The following is a 22,658-nucleotide window of genomic DNA, read 5'->3' as shown; positions in this document are numbered from 1 at the left end:
TATAAAAAAAATTATACAATATGGCAAAAAAATTTTGATTTCTCTAACTTAATTTTTTAAATAATTTTCTATAAACAAAAAGTATGCCAAAAACGCTTTCACAATAAAAAAAAATAATAATAAAAAAGAAATAAATAAATTATCAATACGCATCCTTATTGCTTAAAAATGTTTTTGTTGCTATTATGAATTCTATATACCAAACACTGTTATTTTTACTTTTTTTTTTGATATTTTAAAAGTTTATAGCATTTAATGTCAACCAAAGTCTTTTAATATGTTGCATTTTCAATTATTAAATTAATTCTTTTAATAAAAATAGATATTAAATACTTCAACAAACTTCGATTTTTTTTAAATTTTTTAGAAGTTATTTTTATATTTTACAATAAAAAAACGTGCTATGCTTTCTTTAACTCAAAACAATTTTACATAAAAATTTAATGTCTTAATAAATTATTAGTATTTATCATGACTGCTTTAAAAACATTTTTAATTATGCACCATCAAAAAAATAAATGCATTTTATGAAAACCACATGGCCACCCTGCTGCGCGACATTATTGTGTCCTAAATAAATTGTTGCATTACAGCAATTAGTGTTAAATTATGCGCCGTTGAAATACAACATTTATGTAAAATATGTGAAATAATTTGATGGAAATAGTGTAAACAAAGCGCAAATGTCGCAAAGGTGTAAATATTATAAAAAAAGAAACTGACTTAAAGTATTATGAGATATATAAAATATTTAGAAGCATTTATTGGCACTTATGAATTAGAATGTCTACTACACACACGAGAACGTGTTCTAATAGGTATTATTTAATATTATTTATTAAGTTCCTCCACGCAATTGTCGCGACAAGCAACAACCCAGACAGGCCTTAAGGTAGGCGCATAAGCACCGTTAAACAAAACTAAATTGTGTATAACATAAATATGTACACATATACATATGTAGGTATAAAGTAAGCACGATTTCGCTATTAAGATGGCGAGCTGATTCAGTGCCCGAAGCGTCGTAAATAAGTCATTAAAATCGCCGCTAATAAATAAGAGCAAACTTATGCTTTTTGTATTGATATTTTCTCATATGAAAAACGACTTTAGACAGCTGCGCGTTGTAAATAGCATAGCTGCAACAATAAAAAGTGTTATAAATTATCAAAAAATCAGAATGTTTGCAAACGTTCTCGTTACTCGCTTGACTGCAGTTAGCGGCTATTATTTACCAGCGCTTATTAATTTGAATTCCTAATTAAATAATTAATTTTAATTGCGTATATAAGTATTTCGCAGCTCAAAATGCTTAATTTGTATGTGAAAAAGTGCGCGCATGCGTTTTTCAAATGGCCGACACATCTCTCTGTGCGACAGCGTTGCCAAATGCATGCGTGTACTTATGTGTATGAATTTGTGTGACACTTGTGTATGCATATCTGCTTATGTGCTTACGTGCTTATATGCTTAATGCCAGCAATTGTCAGCCAACCAATTGCGCGGCGCAACAGAGACAGCAAGCGTAAAAATATGGCGCACGAAATATCGAATAGTCTCAGTCGCGCGAACGTTAATTTAAGCCAAGCGACGCCTGGAGTTGTTGCTGACGCGCAATGCATGTGTGTAGTTACTGTGATTAAATTAGAATTCAAAGCTTATTCTTGCTTGTGTAAAAAATGAACTCACACAAACGCTGCACGAATAGAGTTAACTGTTTGCCAATGGCTGCTTTGGCGTTGGAAAAAAATAAAGAAAAATAAAAAAATGTTTCAAAAAATTCAAAAAACATCTAAAACAAACATTTCGCATTGTTGTTGCTAAACAATTCACAGTGGGTTTTTTCTGCGGTTAATATTTTGTTTGCGTTTCTCATAAGCGTTTTTGTTGTACGCGCCATTGCATTTTCCAGGTGCTAATGTGTGAAAAAACATACAAAATTTGTAAAAAATATTAAATTTCAAATACACAGGCATTACTAGCTCTTTGGCTGTTGATTTTTTTGGCATACTGTGCTGAGAGCTTGCTGTGCAAATAAAAGCGATTTAGCGCGCTTCATACAGCTTTGAGTATGCGTTTGAGTGCATGTGGCTTGAGTTAGAAGCAAATTTGCGACAAAAAATATTGATATATAATTTCCAAATACTTTTTAAAAATTTTTTTAGTATATAATAAGATATTATTTGATATTTAAATAAAGTTTTTGTACTCAAAACATTTTTTTTTCTTACAATATTTCATAATTCGTGGCAGCAGTAAAAATTTTCAGCGACGATTTGAATGGATAGCAGATTTGTAATTTAATATTTTTTTTATTTTATATGCTTCAATGTCGAGATATTATGCATGTGCAAAGTTTTGATACTCTAGAGACCACAAGCAAAATTGAATTATTGCCAAAGAGGTTGCTGTCGAAATGAAATTCCTGCATATGCTAACCGCAAAAGTCATTTGGCTTAGCAATGCTTTATTGCATGCAACATTTTCAACCAAAAACTTCACCCACACTGGCTAGTGGCTAAAGCCAATGAGCGCATGTTGCACTTGATATCAGATCGAAATTGTTGCATCAGAGAGTGAATTCAATTGTATTGTTGCTTTCAATGAAAATTGAAATTCGACGCTTGTCAGCTGTGAGAGAAGTGACAAAATGCTTAGATCAAAGCCTCAAACGTAGCACCAAATACATCAAGAAGAGCGCAGCTAAAGAGATAAGCTATAAAAGCAACACGCCAATACTAAAAGCAGTAGCCGTTGACAGCATCGCGCCGCTAATAAGAATATGCTGCAAGTAGCAACAGCGCGCATGCCGCTAATAAGAATATGCTGCAAGTAGCAACAGCGCGCATGCGCGAAATTACTTTCCACCCTGCAGTCGAATTTAGATAATAAAATAGCGGCACAAGAGTAACAACACAAATGCGAAAACAATAATTATACTTAACGCAACGACAGCGGTAGCGATAACAATAATAGCAACAAACTTGTAATAACACCACTGCCGGTTGATCGTTGGTTGAGGTGGCGCGGCAAAGATTTCTAGCCTGCAACACTGCGGTGGCTGCCTCGACTGCAACGCAGACGGAAATTGAGATATTTTTTATAAGTTATGAGCATGCGCACTTTGTGATCACCTCAGCGCGTCTAAGCGGATGTCTAGTTTGTTGTTGGAAGGTTGCACGCTTTCGGTGATGCAATAACTTTTTTTTTTACATTTTGGTCGCTGCTTAGCTGTGTGTGTGAGTGTGCGCGCATGTGTGTGTGTGTGCTTTGGCGAAATTCGCAATTAAGCTTGATTAGCTTTAATCGCTTTTTGATATTTATGGGTTTTCATTATCATTAAATTCATTGGCTGCAAACTGTGCGGGGCGACCACACCAGGACCACGCCGCACCAACAGCCTGCGCTGCGCTATCAATTGCTCTACGCTTTGATCACTTTGGTTGCTACCAGCTACCGTATACAGTAGTCATTATGTAAGTGTGCGGTAGCTAGCGCGCGGTGCGCATTCTGCATCTGCATTTCTGTGAGCCAACAACTTTGTCAACGTCTGCGGTGTTAGGCCGCGCGACGGCGAATAATTGCTAGGCGGCAGGGTGTAACTGCAGCAGCAGCGGCAGCCGCAGTTGGAGCGGCTGTAGTAATTATTCATTGCCGGCAAAAGCGGTTACTTTCGTGGATGCTGGTAATGGCGGTGTTGTTGCCGCTGAAACGCCCCGGGCTAATTTGTTTGCCAGTTAATTGGTATTGCGACCATTGATCAGTGGTAGCTTGGTGTGCGAGCCAGCTGCTGTCATGAAGGGACAATTTCCGGTGCCGCTCCCATTCGCAAACTCAAGCAGCTATTTAACTATTGCACTTTTTTCGCTCAAGCATTGCAATTTTTAAGCGCATGCTTATTGTGTTGTGTGGGGCACTTACCTTGGCGGAGCTCTCCAGCGGATTCCAATAGACAGCGATGGCATTGTGGGAGACCTCCTCGATGCAGCCAACTAGACCGACGGAATTCTTCGTATCTGCAAGTAGGGCAACAACAACAAGCTAATTAATAATTGTCGCATGGGGAGCGGGAAAATTTAAAATGGCGAGGTAAATGACTACTTTAAGCGGATATAAAGGTATTTAAACGAAATGACTATATCGGTTGGCTATTAAGGGATCTTTGTAGAGAGCAATTTACACGCTAATTCTAGTAGCTTTTTTTCTAGATTTGTCAATAGAATCTGATACAAAAAAGAATTAAACTTATGACAACCCTTAAATTATAAAAATAATTAGAAAAAAAACATTGTTTAGAAAATTTATGAAATTAAATGTTTTTTATCTACTCATTCTTCTTCTTAAATAATAAAAATAGGAAAAGTATTGGAATCTGAATATTAAAAAATAAGTTATACAAATATTATTTATATTTTTTGTACAGGTTTAAATTTTTTTTATTTTGTTTGGAAGCTGCAACTTTTTGCTTGGTCTCTAAAAAATAATTTTAACGACTACATACCAACAAAATTGTGCATGTACTGTTAATTAGTGAATTATTTTTTTTATAAATGAGCTTTAAGCTTCAGCTTTTGTTGCTTATTTTTGTACTGCGAAACTCTGTGGCTTGACAAAGAACAAAAAGTCTTCGCTGAGATGTAAGACAAAATAACAGTTATAAAATTTAACATTTACCGTTAAATTATGAGTCGCACCACTCATTAAATGCCACATGTTTATAAGCAGCATGTGGCATAAATTAAACACACACACATATTCAATACATAACAGTTGATAAACAGCAGGCGCCTGTGAGCTGAAGGCGAGGGTGGTGCGACAGTGCGCATAGGGGGGCCGCAAAGAACATAAGTATTTGTAGAATTAAATATTCTCATATGAAAATTACAACATTTGTCAATTTAGTCAAAGTGCCACATGCCACATGCTGTATGTGGCTTTGTGTTTGCGTGTGCGTCCGCGTTCAATAAAACCAATGGATGAATATGCGCACGCGTAGCACCCAATTAGCAGCGCGCATGAACGCTCCGGCAACGCAGCTGGTGGGCATGAAAAATGGCATAAAACTTGCAACAATGCAGAGAGTCAATGTGTAAATGTTAGCCACATTGTGGTAAGCATGCACAAAACACTGTGTAGTGCGCATACGTACATTACAGCGGCGGTCAGCCAACGCCGTTACATCCCCAGCCAGCCCCAACCGCATGTGGCACGTTCGCGCTTTTTTGAAAATGTTGTATGGCTTTGACTGAAGTGCTTGGGCGCACACACACAATTGGCCTTTCGATCGAAAGGCCGCTCATGTGGCCAGCATCGCGGCGCTTATCAGTGGCGGCAAATCGTTGCGCCTTCAACATTTCACAATCAATAGTTAGAATTCAATAAAGTTTTGTAATTTACAGCGAATTAAGAAACGGAGGGGAAGTGAGGAAAAAGTGTGTGCGAAGCTTAGCAAAATTGGCAGTGTTGCTTTTGATTCCTCTGTATTTTATTCAGCTTTTAGTTAGCTGCTGATAAGCATCGATGCGGCAAGTTGTTAATTTTTACTTTTAATGAGTATCAGAAACGCATTTGTCTAGACAATAACAGCAAGCACAATCATTTTATAAGAATGACAGCTCAGCGCTGATGATAAATGTGCGTTGTTGCAAGTAGGAAAAATGCATGTTTATTGCAGCTCAGATGTTGTAAGGCGAGTCAAGTGAGCAACATTTTAAAGAGAGACACCTTTTTTTATTTGAAATTTGTTTTGGAGTTTATCAGGAGAGTTTTTTAATAAACAATGAAAAATGAAATTTTAGTAATAATATTTTTTTTTTAATTTTGAAAATTTATTGAAAGTGATTATTTCTTTTAAACATTAATTTTTGTTAAACTTATTAAAATTAAAAATTATTTTTTTTGTGGAAAATATGGTTTAGAGTTGTGTTGTAAAAATTATTTTGCAAAAAAGCGTTGCCATGTTAAAATTTTTTTTAAAACAATTCGATTTTTAATTTAACGTGAGTTTTTCTGTGTGTGTTTCAAAAAGTTTAAGTGTCAAATACTCGACTGACCTGCATCTAAAATGCGCTGTTTAACCGAATGTTGCCGGCTATGCCAGAATTGCCAAGCTTTGATTTCATCATCGGGGCTCTTCTCTTCACGGAATATCAGCATAATAACGCTCTGTGGATGAAATAAGAATTGCAAAATTTTAATAAACTATATAATATTAAAAATTTTAAATTGTTATCAAAATATTAAATTATTTTTACAATTAATACTAAAATGTTATACAAAATAAATAAGTAGTAAAATTTATTTAAAAAAAAACTAATATATTTTTATTTATATTAACCAAAGTTTTCTATACTAAACTTATGCTTTATTTGTAATATTTGTTATTTTATACCTTAAAATAATATAATAATTTATTTTTCGGTTTACTGTAAATAAAGTAATATACCTATCTTTAAAAAAAAATTGCTTTCTCTATTAAATCTGTAATTTTTGATCGAAGTTTTTTAATTATATTTTTTATTATTAATAAATAAAAATTTAAATATACAGCGGTATTTGGTATTTATAAAATTGTAAATATTGTACTTATAAGGTTTTTTTTTTAATTTTTCTCAAACTATTTCTCTCCACAGTCGTACTTAGCTGCGTCTAATCCGGCTATTCTTTACTAATCCTCACAACCCAATTAACGAATGAAAGGAAAATTAATGCAATTGCTTGATACGTTATGGTGTTTTCGGAATTTATGAAGCAAACGGTATTTTTCTGTTACAATTTATGTGGGTAGCCTCTGCGCAAGCGCACATGCCTACCAACGCTCCTATCGCCCCTTTGCCCTAGCTCAAAAGAAATTTCGGCATACGCGTTGTGTCGTAACAACAATTCCACGTGGGTTGCTCCATTCAAAGATGCATTATTATTGTAATTTTATACATATATTTATGTGCATATGAATATAAAAAGAGTATAAAAAGAGCGACATGGTGTGTGTTGGCATGTTATACTTTTGTTGTGAAATACATGGTTCAGCGCCCTTTTCAAAAGTCAAAAAATAATCATCATCATAATTCACACATAGGCCATGTAGGTACACTCGCCTGCACATGCACATATATTAGAGGAAAATTAAAGTACGAGTGTGACGCAACCCTCGGTTAAAGAGTGCACCTTTGCCTTAGTCAGCGCTCTTATGCGCCGACTTTGTCTTCTCATCGTTTTTCTTACAAATTTGCATTTTTATTTTCAGATATTCAGGACGGCAGCCAGAAAGTGTTACGTTTGGCGCATAGAATTGTATTTTTGGTTTTTGCTTTTTCGAAAATTCACGCACAATTGCAGCACTCACACGCGCGCATCCTTTTCGCCAACCTGAGGAACCTGAGGGAGCGCGGTGTGCAACACTACCAAATACTGGTGTGTGTGTGTGTATGTGTTTGCTTATGCATCTCTTTAACCCGATTTGCTACTGTGCTGAAGTAAAATATTGTTTTCCTTTAATTCCTTGGTGTTTTTTTGCCCCTTTTACTTCGGGGAATCTTCAAGTAGTTCACAGTGTTTTTTCTATATTTTTTGCTTTGGTTGTTTTATTGTCTGCGCGCATCTTTAAAAATTTGCATTAATTTCTTGTGACGCTCAGTTGACTGCCTATGCTAGTGGTGAGCAGTAGGGCGCATTAGGAAAACAAACATAAATTAATTGTGACACTTTCGCCTCATGGCTGCGCAGCGTGCTGCTGCCGATGCATTCATTGCCGCTCTTGGCGTTATGCGCAATCAAATTTATTGGATTTTTATGTAAATAGTTAATATACTTATGCGTCAAATGCAGCATGCAACACTAAAAATGCATTAGGTTTCAATTGACTGTTGCTTGTTGTTGCTGGAGAGCAGTTATCGCTGATGTAGACCGAAACGCGCTGGGCATTGGAAAATGAAAGCGGCTGCAAGTTTGGCGGCAAATGTTGGCGCGGCCAAGAAACTGAAGAGCGTGTAGAAACGCATCAAGCTTGAAACTTGATTTCCAATGCAATTTTTTTGTTTTATTTTGTCTTTTAATATTTACTATTGCAATTTATTGGCAAATTATTAATTTTTTTCACAACAATCGGCATTAGAAATTTAACTGCTTGTAATTGCTTTAGTGGTGGCTTACGATTTTCTAGCAATTTGATATTAAAAATTTGATAAAATTATGGGCGCGACTACTCGGAGGCAGCTTTGTGGCACGATGCGTGTTTCATTATGAAAATAATATATGTAAAAATTATTTCTTTGAAAAGAAATCAAATCAACACATTGATAATTGTATTATATTTTTTTAATTGAAATTAAAAATAATAAAAAATTTTAACTTAACACACAATATTTAATTTGTTTTGAATTATTAAGTTAAAGTTGTTTTTTTTTTTTTAATTTTTGTTGTCATAGTTTGACTGTGCTTAAAATATATTTAAATTTTCTTTAATTAAAAAAATTAGTTTTTAAATTTTAGTTCCAAAAAAAAAAAATTAAATTAATTAATAAATTTTTTTTCCAAAGATTTTAAAGCTTTAATAAAAATTATGTATATTCTTATTATTCTGTAATACCAATTTTTTATTATTCAGTTAGACCAACTCAATAAATTTTTGATCTCATAGCGACCCAAAGGCGAGAGCAAGTAAATTTTTTTAGAGCAATGTAATATATGTACATATATAGTAGCTTTTTTGAAGTAACTGCGATGAAAATTTATAAGCTTATATTACAAAATTAAGAATTAAGAATGACTTTTCAATAGATCACAAAGGCATTATGGAGAGCACAATCGGAAACTTTTTCAAGTTTGCAACATTCATCCATATAATTTCTACCAACTAGTGTTGCTTTCCACAAAACTAAAAACCAAAACCATTTACAGCTTATAGACACCTCATACATGCTTTATGATTTTCTGCGAGCAAAACTTGCGCATGAATCGCCCACTGTGTGTCGTCGGAAAATGACAGCAAAGTGAAAATTGCAAACGCCTGCGTGCACAGACTATTTTTTGCCAACGGCATGCGTACAAAAACACCAAAAAAACAAAAAAAAAAAAAAAAACAGCGGCTACAACTAAAATATTATTTAACAACAGCGTTTACAAGATATTAGTTATCTTTTGGAATGGTCCAATTAACTCCTAAAGTGTCACATTGCCTGTCGGGCGAATTTCACTCGGTCGTCGCGCGTGAAAGTTGCCATATTTAGCGCAAATAACACGCACACACCCGAAAAACTGTAAATAAATGCTGGTTCACCAATTTCCCCGAATTCTCCGCGGGCAATTTGAATATTATTTTTACTTGAATGTTTTCACAGCTTTTGATGAGTGTTGTCGACGAGTTATGTGTTGCATAAACAAATTGCGATTCATAGCTGCTGCAAGCCATATTTGTTGGTAATTTTGTATGATTACAATATGCTGTTGTTGTTCTTCTTGCATTTGACGGACGGAAATACGATGCTGCATTGGCAGTCGACTCCAATTACTTGGAAGCGTTGAGCGCCGCATATACATAACAATGAAAGCGCGACGAGAAAACAGTAACGGCGCAGTAAGCATACGCATGGAAGCGCTACAGTTGCCGACAGTTATCCTGGCGCAACAAGCCTTTCAGCGGTCCTCGGCACTCGGCGCATTTGCATATCATTCAGCTCAAATATCACATATCAAAGCTGCTGTGACCGTATGCATTTGCATGTGTGTGTGTATGTGCGTCACTTTATGGCTGTCGGCTCATTCGTCATGTCGTCTTATCTGATTGATGAATGCTCGACATAGAATTACTTTAAAAAAACTGAAGCAAAAGAAAAAAACAAATGCAAAAGTGCTGCTTAAGGCGAACAGCCTTGTTCTCCTAAGGTTCAGATCCTGTGCAAACATTTGCTCCGCGCCGCTAAAATTAAAATTCAAAATTTAAATGCTATTGCAGCATTCGGCTCGTATACGTAATCGAAATAAGCACTTCGTATTTGCATTTGCTACTGATTGATATTCAAATGCTGACGCAAAGACAAACAAACTAAGAAAGTGGCATAATAAAAAATGTACAAATCATCAGCTATCATTCATCATCATCATCACGTGATCGTCAAAGACACTGCAGGCATATTCCTTCCGGAGGGTTGCGCCGCCACTTGGCAAATATTTGCTCGCGCGCAATCCTTTTGCCTACTGCCTTCGTTCTTCACTCTTATCCTCTCGCAATCACTCAACTGGTACTTTGATATGCAATACGGATAAGCCGTGCAACGGGAGCGCAACAAATCGGCCCACAGATCTTCGTATAGATATTGCGCTTAAGTTAAACTGATCGGTGGCTGTCTACAACAATTAATCATCATTAAAATTGTAACCCTTGCACTTTCTTTGCCCTTGCTTATGCATTTATTAAATAGGAAAAAAAAATTGACTTAAAATTTGCTTAAAAGATCGCTTAAGTTTAACTTTCTCATGCTTCTTCCTGGGTTACCCATATACGTAAGTAAGTGTATATGTATGTAAGTATGTATGTGCACTTACCTTGACAGTTGTGTTCTTGATGGGCTTATCTGGATCGGGCACATATTCCAAAGTGATGCCGTAGAATTGTCCTTTGTTGATGTATGTGATGCGATCGTCTTCGCGTCGCTGTGATGAACTGATTGGACTCTCCAGATGGTAGCGGAAGCCGACATTGCAGAAGCTGCAAGTGAGAGGGAAAAGCAAGAGAAAAATTAAATTATTTTAAATTTTTGCTATCTGAACATAAACAGACTTTTAATTTTATTTTCAGATTGTTTTGTAAAATTATCCTAGACATTACTTTTTCATACTTTTCAAATATTTTTAATCTTTATTCAAAAAGACTCATTTCAAAATTTTTGAAACAAATATTTACTATTCATAAACTTCTTCATTACTTGGAAATATTGTAAGAAGAAGTTTTATTAACATAATAAATTCGAGCTTTCGCAGAAGCTTTCTTTAAAGATTGCTGTAATACGTTTTCGAAATAGTTGTGAAAGCAAGACCTTTTTCAGGCTTAAATAGCTTACATAGACGCTCAGAGTTTAATAATATACAAAAATCTTTAGAATTTTTTTTTTAACTTTGTTTTTAACGAAAATCATTGTTTTATATCAAATAAGTATAAACAACTAGCTTAAAACTTTTAATCACATACCCTAAAATCAATTATTAAAATAACTCGGTACTTACATTTTTGGTATTTGTATTTTATCCGCATCATTTTGTCGTCCAAAATCATGCCATGGCCTCGAGCGTGTAGCGCCATTCGGCGTCGAGCCGCCCAACGATGTGGTCGGGCTATTTTGTCCATGGACGCTCACGGCACCGCGTTGTATGCTATTCACCGAAACTGGAATGCCGCCATTGCTGTCCAATAATGTGCCAGAAAGCTCTGTGTAGTCGAAAGACTGTACACAGGCAGGACAGGAGATGTTACAATTATGAAAAGAAATAAAGGAAAAAATAATTATTTAGTACATATGTGTGCACATAAATTAGCAGAACTTTGTATAAATTTTTGATGAGAATTTTCTAGAATTTAGGTTGTAAAAAAAACAGAGAATCAATAGCGACGATATGGAACAGCGGTTACAGCAATGGCCCCATCAGATAATCGTGAATGCGAAGAGAACTAGAAGATATAACAGCGCTCATAAATCACAAAAAACAACTCAACAATATACAGCAACACACTGACAAAGCACACAGCAACAACATTACAACCAGCGAAAACCTCATAACGATAACACAAACCAAATACAAACAGTTCACACATGCCTATACAACAATTACAACAAATACAAGCACAACAACAATAATAACAACACAATTCGGAATAATTACCAAAATCATAAATCTCAGTAAAGTGCGACAAATCTTTGCCAAAACTAACAACTAAAACAACAGTACAAAACTACAGTAACAATATAGAAATTCTACAAAATCTGCACAAACGAAATACCCACAAACATACACATTCATTCATCTCAAATACGAGTCCAAAGCTCGGAAGTCCTTTTTAGAAAATACAGCCTGGGCTTGGCGCAATGGCGATGTCATGAAATAGCGTGAAAGAGACAGAGAGAGAGAGAGAGTAAAAGAGGCAGATAGTTAAATATTGCGGTACAACTTTAGTTGAGGACGGAGTGTCAAAAGCTCATATAAGCTTGTGTGCTTACGCCACTGCTAAGAGCTTTCACAAAACTTTCGAATAACTGTGCAGCAAAAACAAAAACAAAAAATAAATAAATTGCAATTTACTGTAATTATATTTGTATGCACATCTACTACACACATACCTGATGTATATTATTTTGATCCCTTGGTGTTATCGCATCAGCGCCAATACCCGAATCCGGACTCGGCAAGTCCACGGTCAGACCAGCAGCCGTGATGGTCTTAGCATACACTGGTGTACCGTTCTTCATTGCGCCCGTATTGGCTGCGGTGTGCGATGGCATGCTGGTTACGGGTGCTGCGGACGTGGTGAAGCGTCCCTCATACGTAGTGCCCGGATGTGGTGGCTCGCTCTCAGCACCGCCATACACAATGTTACGTGGCGCCTGTCCATAGCCAGTCTGTGTGTCGGCCGTGGTGGCTGTGGTATAAAATTCGCGGTAATAAGGCTCTGTAATGAAGGTTGATGTGGGGCCGCCCGAAGTGAGGCGTGTCGTGGTGTACATGCCATAACCGTCGGGTGTGATGTAGGGACCAGGGCTGGGCGTCTGCGCGTTGACATTCACATTATTTGGACCGCCAGCGGAACCGGGTGCATTGGACTGATGAGCGCCCTGTTTCGCATACCATACATTTTTGTCGAAATGTAGTTTTAGTTGGTTAACGGTTTTATGTTGACAAACGTGAAAAAGATAAGAATGAAATATATATTTAGTTTTCAGTTTCACAAATTAGTAAATATTTATATATAAAACATTAGTTAGTCAAAGTCAGTGTGTCGTCGTGTGTGTATATTTAGAACATAATTTGTTTATAATTGCATATATTATATGCAATCAATGGCCGGCTCAATAATCCGCTTAACACTCTGCACTTTACGTTCACACATTTCGTTTTGCGGCTTTCGGCAATCGTAGGTGTGCCGTCGGTCGCGCAAGCGCAGAAATTGCCAAATTCCGGTTACGCGTTGACGTGCTAATTGCTGCAAGTTGTCAAAGTAACAAAAATCGATCGCTTAATCAAACGGCGGCGGGTCGCTCCATCCACCTTGCCTGGCCATTAACCACACTTGCTGCTTTTGATCTTTTAACTTTGCACTTCTTTGCTTCTTTCGACGCTCGGCGTCGGTTCTTCGATTCCGAATATACTAAGATTCTCTGTTATGGTTGATACCACATTTTTGCCGTTGTATATAGTTTTTTATTCACATATATATTCGTATGTAGTATGTTTCATGCTCTCCTTGGCGCTACTGCAGCAGCTGGTTGTTCACTTGTATATTTTCCCAAAAGTTGCCCTGACCAGATTCGTTAAAAAGTGAAATTATCCGCTAATAATTTGGTAATTTGTCAAATGACGGAAGGTCACTAGCGGCGAAGATGCTGATGCAGCTCGCGCGTGCGCAGTGTCTTTTTGGTTTGCGATTTGCTTTTGTTCTTTTATTGATTGCTTTTCATTAATTTGCATACTTTGTAAGATTTTATAAGTTCTGCTTAAAGCCGTTTCCGCCAAGTGTGAATATTAAGAACTCGATTTTGCATTCTTATAGATCAATACATTTTTTTTGTGAATAAATTTCGTTTCTAATTTACTAAACTAACTCATTTCTTTGGTCATTGCGGTCGTTTCTTAGTATTTACAATAATTCGCCTTTTTTATTTATGCTCATTAACACTCACCTGCAAGTAGATTTGTGTGCCGCCACCGGCAGCGTACATTGTGTCTGTTGTTGGGCTTCCAGGACTAATTGGCGGTTCTTTAATTTGTATGGTCGTGTGTGTTGGTGATGTCGGTGACTGCACAACTAAAACCTGTGAAATTGAATTTGCTTGTTTGAGTGCATTCACTGAAGAAGAGGAGGAAATGATGTTGCTTGGGTGGTTGGCGGGATTTGGGGGGCAGTAGGCGAAATAAAAGTTTGAAAAAAATTGAGGCAATTAAAAATGAAAACATGAAACCATTGTGGATATATTTTCAAGGAGAAGCACAGCATAAATTCACATAGAGTGGAAATATAGCGACGTCGATACACACACGCACACTCTTATAGAAAAAATTGTACGGAAACGGTACTTATATACTTAAAGTTAAATGAAATTATAAAATTCAAAAATTATTTTCAGAAACAAAATTTAGGGAAAATACAACATATATGCTTTAAAAGGTAGTGCCTTATTATTATTTCAATTAATGAAAGCTTTTACAGCAGCAAATGCTTAGTTGAAGCTTTCATTGTCATATAACTTTTTTCGAGCATTAATTTAATAAAATAATTTTAATTTTAGAAAAAATCGTTTGCTGCCAACTAAAACTTTTACAGCAGCTTAGTCGAAGCTTTCATAGATGTAAAACTTTGAACCTCAAGTTCATGAAACTAATGTAATTAAAAAAATATTTACTACAAAAACACATACTTTTTACAAAGAAGTTGAAAGCTTTCAAATATATTGAAAAATATACTTAAGTATAGGAAGATATATATTGTAACAAAAATGGCCATTCGGGAAAGTTTTCATTATTGTACTGATATTTAAAGAATACTAATAAGAAGAGTTCCACAACTAGCGCCAAAATTTACAAATACACATTCCAAAAAGCTTTTTACTTGCTACTGCTTTTAAGAAATTACGTATATTTTTCTGTTTTTGTTTTTCAAAAATTACTATTTTTTTTAATAAATGAGTTATTGGCCTGTTAAATTTTTGTGATCTAGCGCTTAATTAATTCACGAAGGGCCTTATTTGCATAAAAATGCAATATATAACTGTTAATTACAACTTCGCTAACACATATAATACGACTTCATTAACAAATTGCAAGCGATTTGCATTTGAGTGCTGTTTGCGCAAGTAACTGATTGCAATTATACTGCCCGATTAAAAAACATCAACAACTTGTTGATTATTAAGAGATTTGAATGCAAAGGCATTTAGTCAGTACTGACTCTGACAGCCATAAATCCAAAATCCGAAATTATATACGAACTCTGATGAACGAAAATTATTATGTCTCTGTTAGCTATAATTTTACAAGCAAAACTAACTATTTGTTTTCCAAACTAATGTCATATGGAGTTATGCAATTTTTCTAAATAAGCAACAAAAAGTCAATCCGCAGTTGTTTGAACTGTCCAATTCATGCTAATTAAGTGTCTTGAAATTTTGTCTGTTTTTGTACATTGTGACAATTAAATATACTTGTTGTTGCTGCTTTGCATATTGCAGTTCATGTCCACGCAACACAGCCTATCCAATCAAAACTGTCGCGCAATCAAATAAAATTGGTTTTCAATTTTTGCTGCTGTCATAAACAAGGCAAAAAGTAAAAACAAAATAATTTCGTATATTAATTTGCTATGATGGATGATCAGTCAGTTCCACATGCATGCTCAGGCATGCGTATGTATGTACGTTTCGTGTATGCTATTATCGGCGCTGAAGTGGCGCTGCTGACATTTTGTAGCTGATTTGCTTAGTTGCCTAGCCTAGCTATAACTACATACTTAGCTAACGCTATTTCTGTTGTTGTTGATTACACTTTACATGCAACTGCTGCCGCTGCCAGCCGCTACCATTCGCTGCCCGCTGATTGCGTGCTGCAGCAATGCGGAAGGCCAGCAGTCAATAGTCAATAGCCAAGAGCCAACCGTCAGCCGTCTGTTCGCATACAAGTCCAACGCCGTTGCTGGTTAGCCGCAATTACGCAGTGGCAATGATTAATTGTGCTGGACCAGCGTTTCATTGTCATGAAAATCCATAGCAGGCCCTCTAACCTGTGTGCTGCTGTCATCCACCCGCTCCCCCCATTCACGCTTTTGAAATTGTATTGTCTTCTTGTTCGCGTTTGTCTTGCAGTATTGGACTGACGTACGGCTTATGGCGCTACTGTTTGTCTACTTATCTATTGTATTTATTTTTGTCTATTTTTTAATGCCATGAATTTGTTGGGTTGGCAGTTGTTGTTGTTGACATTATGTGAACATGTAATTGAAATGAGCTTTTTTAAGCTTTTTTTCGAGATTTTAATAAATCGTTTTCTTTGGGGTCAGTCGCGAATGACGAATTTCGGCAATTGTTGTTATGATTGATTAACATAAAATGCGACAACAAATCTTGGCTCGTTATTAAAAATATTATTGCAAAATATAAAAAAATTGCAGAAAAACAATTAATATGTTAAAAATAAAAAGCAAAATGTGGTTAATGAAAAATTATTCGAAACTATAATAACAATAACAAAAATTATAATATTCAATTGAAAATAAAAATAATAATGATAAAAAATTATTATAGAATTGACAGTTATTATGATAAAAAATTATTTTTAAGTGTAAAAAAATTTATGTAGTATAAAAATGAGGTACAGTATGTAACGAAAATAATTAATTAGTCGCATACTATATTAAAAAAAAAAATAACAATAATAATCTGTCTAATATGCAAATTATATTTTATCGGAAACTTGTTAGTTGAGAGTTTTTAGTTTTATTTGAAAGTAGTAAGTATTTGTTTGGAATTTTTTTGTTGTTGCTTGAGGTTGTCAGCTAATTTATCATTTTTACTATAATTCTGAAAAATTTCAAATTACGCTAATCGCAAGGATCATTTGCAACATTGTTATTATGATGGCATTTAAAGTCAAACAAACTAAAGAGAGCGTCTTTAGAATAATTATACGAATATTTATAGTGTGCAAATACCACATGACTTCCTTATTATATGCTTATAATCTCTAAAGCATTGCAAAAGCATTTTAAAAAATAATTTACAACACCAAATAAAATTTAAAAAATGTCTAATTTAAGTCAAAAATTGCAGCAAACAACTCGAAAGTAGTCGACAAGGCGCAAGCACCTGCCAGCATTATAGATATTAATTAAGATCTGTAGCTGAGCGCATTGAACACATTGCTTACTAATTGTTGCCACAGCTCACGACTTAACATTTACAATTGCAGCAAGCTTTAGACTAAAATCACAACTATTTTTAAATTTTGAATTTTTGTGTTTTTCTAATTTGTCTTTGTATTCCCCGGAGCTATAAGTATTGCATTGACTGCGCCCAAAATGAGCGCTTTAACGATGTGCCAAACCCGTGGTTGGGTGAATTTAAAAATTTAATTCAAACAATTTGCATAAATTAAAAGCAAAAAAAAAAAAAAAATTTAATAAAAATTTGAAAAAAAAAACTAAATCAAAGCGACTAAAAGAAGATTAAGATTGACGGAGCTACGAACCAAAATAAAAAAAAAACAAAAGCAGATCGAGACAAACTGAAATAAAGCAACAACAGCTGCAGCAGCAGAAAAAATGTGATAAAATAAAGTAAATTAAATACAGACTTTGCAGCGCTGCTGCATAATTACCAAAATTGGTGGGGAATGAAATAGCAACGAGTCGCGGCAGCGCGCTGGCAACGCAGTCACTGCGCTTGGCTATAAATTGTAAATTAACAAAGTTTGATTAAGTAAACAGAAATTCACTTTTTTTTACATTTCAGTCAAAATGACCATAAACATTGGTAATGCGACGAGCGGACCGAGCTAAGCAAACAACAACAAATACACCACAATGCACGTGTATGTGTTTGTGTGCGAGCGCCAAAGCGGCAGCGCAAGACACAAAAGATGACAATAAATTTAAGCGCAAAAGAAGCAAAAAAGAACTAAATAAAAGTTAAAAATAAAATTGTTAATATAAATTGAAGCAAGATTTAATAGAGATAAATTGCATTGCATAGCGCAACTTTAATGCGAAATAAGAAGCTGCACATATTAAAGCTCAGAGCAATTTAATTTAATTAAAATTTTAATCTTATTAGTAGCAGAGGAGAGTGATAAAGGTGAGGGGGGAAATATAAAAGTGCAATAAAAATATTACAGTTATTAAAATTAACAATGCAGCTTAAAATTTTTTGAAATTAATAAATTTTCTGTATTTATAAATATTTTATATAATTTTTTTTTAATCAAATGTTTAATAGTACTTAGAGTAAGCGAAAAAATAGAAAAAACTTTTGAAAATTTTCAAAAAGTCATGCTGAAGGTATTTTTTTTTTGTAATAAGAAGAACAAAAATAAATATTTCACACTTAAACGAGATCATGGCAACCAGAACTCTCAACGCTAAACAAAAAATATTACATTGAAAGCAAGTAAGGCTTCTTTTAATGCTGTTGTACAGACATAAAACATAATTCGAGCAATAATGGGAGTTTCGGTTATAAATTAGGGTCAATTATGGTTATTTAAACTCAACTACCGTAGGAACCCAGGTAACTGTTTTACATTTCTCAGCATAACCTTCAACATGCTGGAAATAAAATTCGGTAATTTATTTCACGTGAAAATTGTTTGCAACATTCTTTGATAAATGTTTTATATCCTCCAACAAAACCAATAACACTCTATTAAATTAAATCGCTCAGGAATATCACTATCAAATACAAATCTCTGAAACCTTTCTCATACAAGAAAGATACACATGCAAACATTAAATTTTATTTCACTGCTGTTTAAGTAATTTAATATAGCTTTGTTGATGTTAAAACGAAATAGAGGTGTTACTTCGGTTTATAGCAACATTGTAGGTGTTAATGTGATGGTTAAGGCTTGGAAAAATGGTGCGCGCTGCCCTTTGAAAAACTATAGAAATAATAAAATAAAGACATAGCCATAAAATCCAAGGACAAACATAATACTAAACGGCGTTATGCCGAGCAGTAGCTTAATCTCAAAACAACAACAACATTTATTATAGTGATAGAAGTAAGGCAATAGCCGAACAAGCAGAAGAGCATGAATTTAATGGTGTTGAGCGTAAGCAACTCGCAGCCGGAACTAGATAAATTTGAGTATGGTTTGTGAGTACCATATATAGCCAAGAAATACAATATAAATATATATACATATATAAATATTTTGTTATAAGTATGTTGACCAGCAAAAGCCAACAAAGTGTTAATTTAATTGGTAATTTCATTAAAAAATTTAATCGGTTAATTGCTGATGAACGAAACGGAGCTTAGTTCATTTCCTTTGATTTCACGAGCGTCAAGTTTCTAAGTGTTAACTAGAAGCTGGCATAAAAAGAAGCGTTTATTAAAGCAGAGAAGCAAAAATTGTGCATAAACCAAAAAAAAAGGTTGTGTTACAATAAATGATAGACGCGCATTTGCATACAGCATTAAATCATAAAGAAAACAATAGGGTTGCCAAAAAGTACACAACATCAACAAAGTCAGACTTTGCCAATATGACAAAAGCAAAGCAAAGCGAGCGCAGCGTATTGGAAACCCGTTAAAACGCCTACGTACAGCTAACAACTGCCACGAGATTTGTGGTCAGCGGCCAAACGAAAACATAGTATATATAAATATATATATATATATATATACGAGTATATGGTCTCCTACCCTCTAAAAACATTCGAAAGACTTAAGCGCGCAACGTGTGCCTTTTCCAATCGAATCGGCTAAGGTACTGCACATGCGCGCAAGTATTACTTCATCGCCTACCTTTTGTGGCAAGCTCAGAATTTGTTGGCTTATTGTGCTAGTCGCTTGTTGTTGTTATTGTTTTTTCTTTTTTTGTTTTCGGCATTCAGCCTTCTCGTTAACTTTATTGAAAGCGAAATTCGTAAATGTGCTTAAAAACAACACATTAAATTAAACAGTCTCGAGTGATGAAGAAAATAAATAATGAATAAATAGAAATATAAGCAATAAAAATTCAGAAAAATAAACCTAAAAGATTTTTTAAAAGCAAGCAAATAAAATTAAAATATAATAACAAAAAATAAAAAAATTAAAAAAATAAAACAATAAAATACCGCAATGTTGATATGAAAATGAATGCTAATCGCCGCCGTTTCGTTCACCATAAACATATATATTCCTTTTAATGGCTTTGTGTTGGCGTTGAACGATTTTTTTCAGCTCGCCACTTTTGCTTTTTATTTTATATATATTTTTTCTTCGGATTGTTTAAATTTTTATTGAATTTGCATTCAAATGGCGGGATGAGTTTTTGGCTGCAATGCGCGTTCATATCACTGAATTGAATACACATGTATGTATGTGTGTGTATGCTGTGTAGGGGGGAAAACCCATGTGAATTTGGCGTTATAAGCAAAAACAAAAATTTAGAACATTTTGTTGCAACGGTAATGTATGCGCACATTATTTATGCAAAATTATTGGCTGAAATGGAAATTTTCAGAATATTCTAATTGGCGATAAATGCTAAACGCAATTAGTAATGCAGCATTTTCGAAACACTCCGATTCATTTCGATTGCTTAAGCTTGTTATATTTTGTTTTGATTAATTTTAAATATTTTATTTTGTAATGTGAGAAGTGTTGTAAGCATTGAAAATCGTAAATTACATATGGCAGAGCGATTAGCTTGAAGGTGAAGATATATAAGTAATTAAATTTAGTAAAATTTAATTTGGCATTTTAAATCAAATTTAATCAAAAAATTTACTAATATTTTCAAAATTACTATACAATCAAGCAGGGAACGTCACTCAGTTTCTAAGATATTGATATAAAATTGTGCTTCTGCCCTTTTTTCCGCCAGCTAGTATGAAACGACTATAGCATATACCAAGCGGACATACAAACTGACCGATCAAAACTAAATTCTTGAATGCAAAGCTTTTTAATTCGTTGAGATACATATCTTCATGAAATTTGGAAGAGCTTAGTTTTCAAGACAGTGCGACAAACTACTAACATATTGTTCAAATCGGATCGCTATAGCATATAGTTGCCATAAAAACTGACCGGTAAAAAAAAGGTAAAGATCTTTTTATACCCTTTTATGCTATAAGAAATGCACCTCTGAAGGTTATTAGAGCTTCGATAGTAGCACTTAAACATAAATACTTGTATGTACGCCCAATGAAAGATTTTTGCATAATTGCCTGCCTAGTAATTATGTTGCTATATATTTGCTAACTAATAACAAGCTTGTTGTTTGTTCGTGCACGCTGTTACCGCGCCAAAATGCGCCTATCAGTAGCAACAGACGGCTGCAACGCTTAATGAGGCGTTAATTGCTTTCATAAGCAAGCGAAATAACAAAAATCTATACACTACACTACACATATATACACAAATACATGTAGGTATTTCTGCACTCGACGTCTATCAGTGGCAATAACACAGGGAAAGTCAATATTCATACGCAATAACAGCATAAGTATAGTTGTGGCATGATCCTGTGTCCCTGAGGCTGGCCATTAACAGCGACCGATTGCTGGCTATCGCCATACCTGCTGGTCTGCCTGCGTGACGGACTGCGTGCGCACTAGCTGTGGCAGTCGTGTACCTGTCACAATGCGACTCATTACGAATAAGCGAAAAGTAGACAAAATGTTTACATATTTATATTCGCAACAGTAATTAAAATTATCGCATATTTTCAGTGTCACTTGTATGAGTTGACTGTCGCCAAGAGATAAAGTGCTTTCTGCTGCCATACACACACATACCCATATGTAAGTGTCTGTAAGTAAATGTGCGTTGTGTGTTCATTTATGCCTACCACAAGTCGCTTAGCTCTACTTAATCGCCGAAAGGCGCATAGTTCGTTCGCCGTCGGCGTCCGCGTCCGCGTCGTAGCACCGTGTCATGTCATGTGTCATTTCTCATTTTCAATGCAAATCAATTCGTGTTTCAGGAAGTGCGGAAAGCATTTTTTCTTCCACAGAATAATACGTTTTTTAAGAATGCTTGTTATCTGCCATGTTCGTGTGTGTGTGTGTGTTTGTACAATATAGTATTTTGCATTATTGCCTTTTGCGCTTATATTAATTTATTGCCTTTATTTTAACATATTTTATAACTATCCGATTCTTTCTCGTTGTTCATCTTTTATTGGTTTCATTTTTTTCTTGCTGTTTGATGTCGTTAAATTTTTATGTTTTTATTTATTATAATTTCGATATTTTTTGTATGTTTTTTTTGCAACTTATTATAAGCTGTTGTCATTCTTCTGCGCTCATTAAATATGCTTAATTCTTAATTCCTGCTGATTTCGTATCGTCTTGCGCTGAGCTATAAATATTTATAACTTTGCTGTTATTTCACCAAATCGTTATATTGTATCTGGCATAGAAGTTGAGCGGAAAAAAACTAGTCAAGTTGGTCACTTCACATTGACGGCCTAAAATGGCCTAAAATAAATGGTTGACTGATTTCGGCAACCTGTTGCTTGATGCTTTGACTCAGTAACACAATTTCACAAAATTCTAAATGGTTAAGAAAAAAATAGGTAATAAAGTGTGTGTCTATGGTGTATGTATGTATGTGATTAGTGTTTGAAAAGAAGCTGTGTAGACATAAAAAAATTTTCAAAAATGTTGGCGCAGATACTAAAAAAATTAAATTTGTTAACTAGCTTGTTGGTTCCGCTTCTTTTTTTTTTTTTTTGAAGAATCTAATATT

General features: G+C 34.7%; 1 protein-coding gene across 5 annotated transcripts in view; it reads right to left on the bottom strand.

The window, feature by feature from the left end:
• The window catches only part of grh (grainy head), a 207,590-nt gene that overhangs the window by 38,911 nt on the left and 146,021 nt on the right, over positions 1-22,658 (bottom strand). For 4 of the 5 annotated variants that reach the window (XM_070108288.1, XM_070108289.1, XM_070108290.1 and 1 more), the window contains exons 5-10: positions 13,887-14,018; positions 12,330-12,821; positions 11,221-11,438; positions 10,543-10,705; positions 6,054-6,165; positions 3,922-4,016 (exon numbers count right to left, since the gene is read on the bottom strand). In XM_070108288.1, coding sequence (XP_069964389.1) covers positions 3,922-4,016; positions 6,054-6,165; positions 10,543-10,705; positions 11,221-11,438; positions 12,330-12,821; positions 13,887-14,018 — 1,212 coding nt within the window. The remainder of the gene's footprint in view (positions 1-3,921; positions 4,017-6,053; positions 6,166-10,542; positions 10,706-11,220; positions 11,439-12,329; positions 12,822-13,886; positions 14,019-22,658) is intronic. The other variant, XM_070108292.1, reaches the window with a different exon arrangement.

This window comes from Bactrocera oleae, chromosome 4 (assembly GCF_042242935.1).
Source record: "Bactrocera oleae isolate idBacOlea1 chromosome 4, idBacOlea1, whole genome shotgun sequence".
NCBI lineage: Eukaryota > Metazoa > Arthropoda > Insecta > Diptera > Tephritidae > Bactrocera > Bactrocera oleae.
The sequence above is the reverse complement of the archived record's forward strand: the minus strand, read 5'-3'. Positions and strand labels throughout refer to the sequence as shown.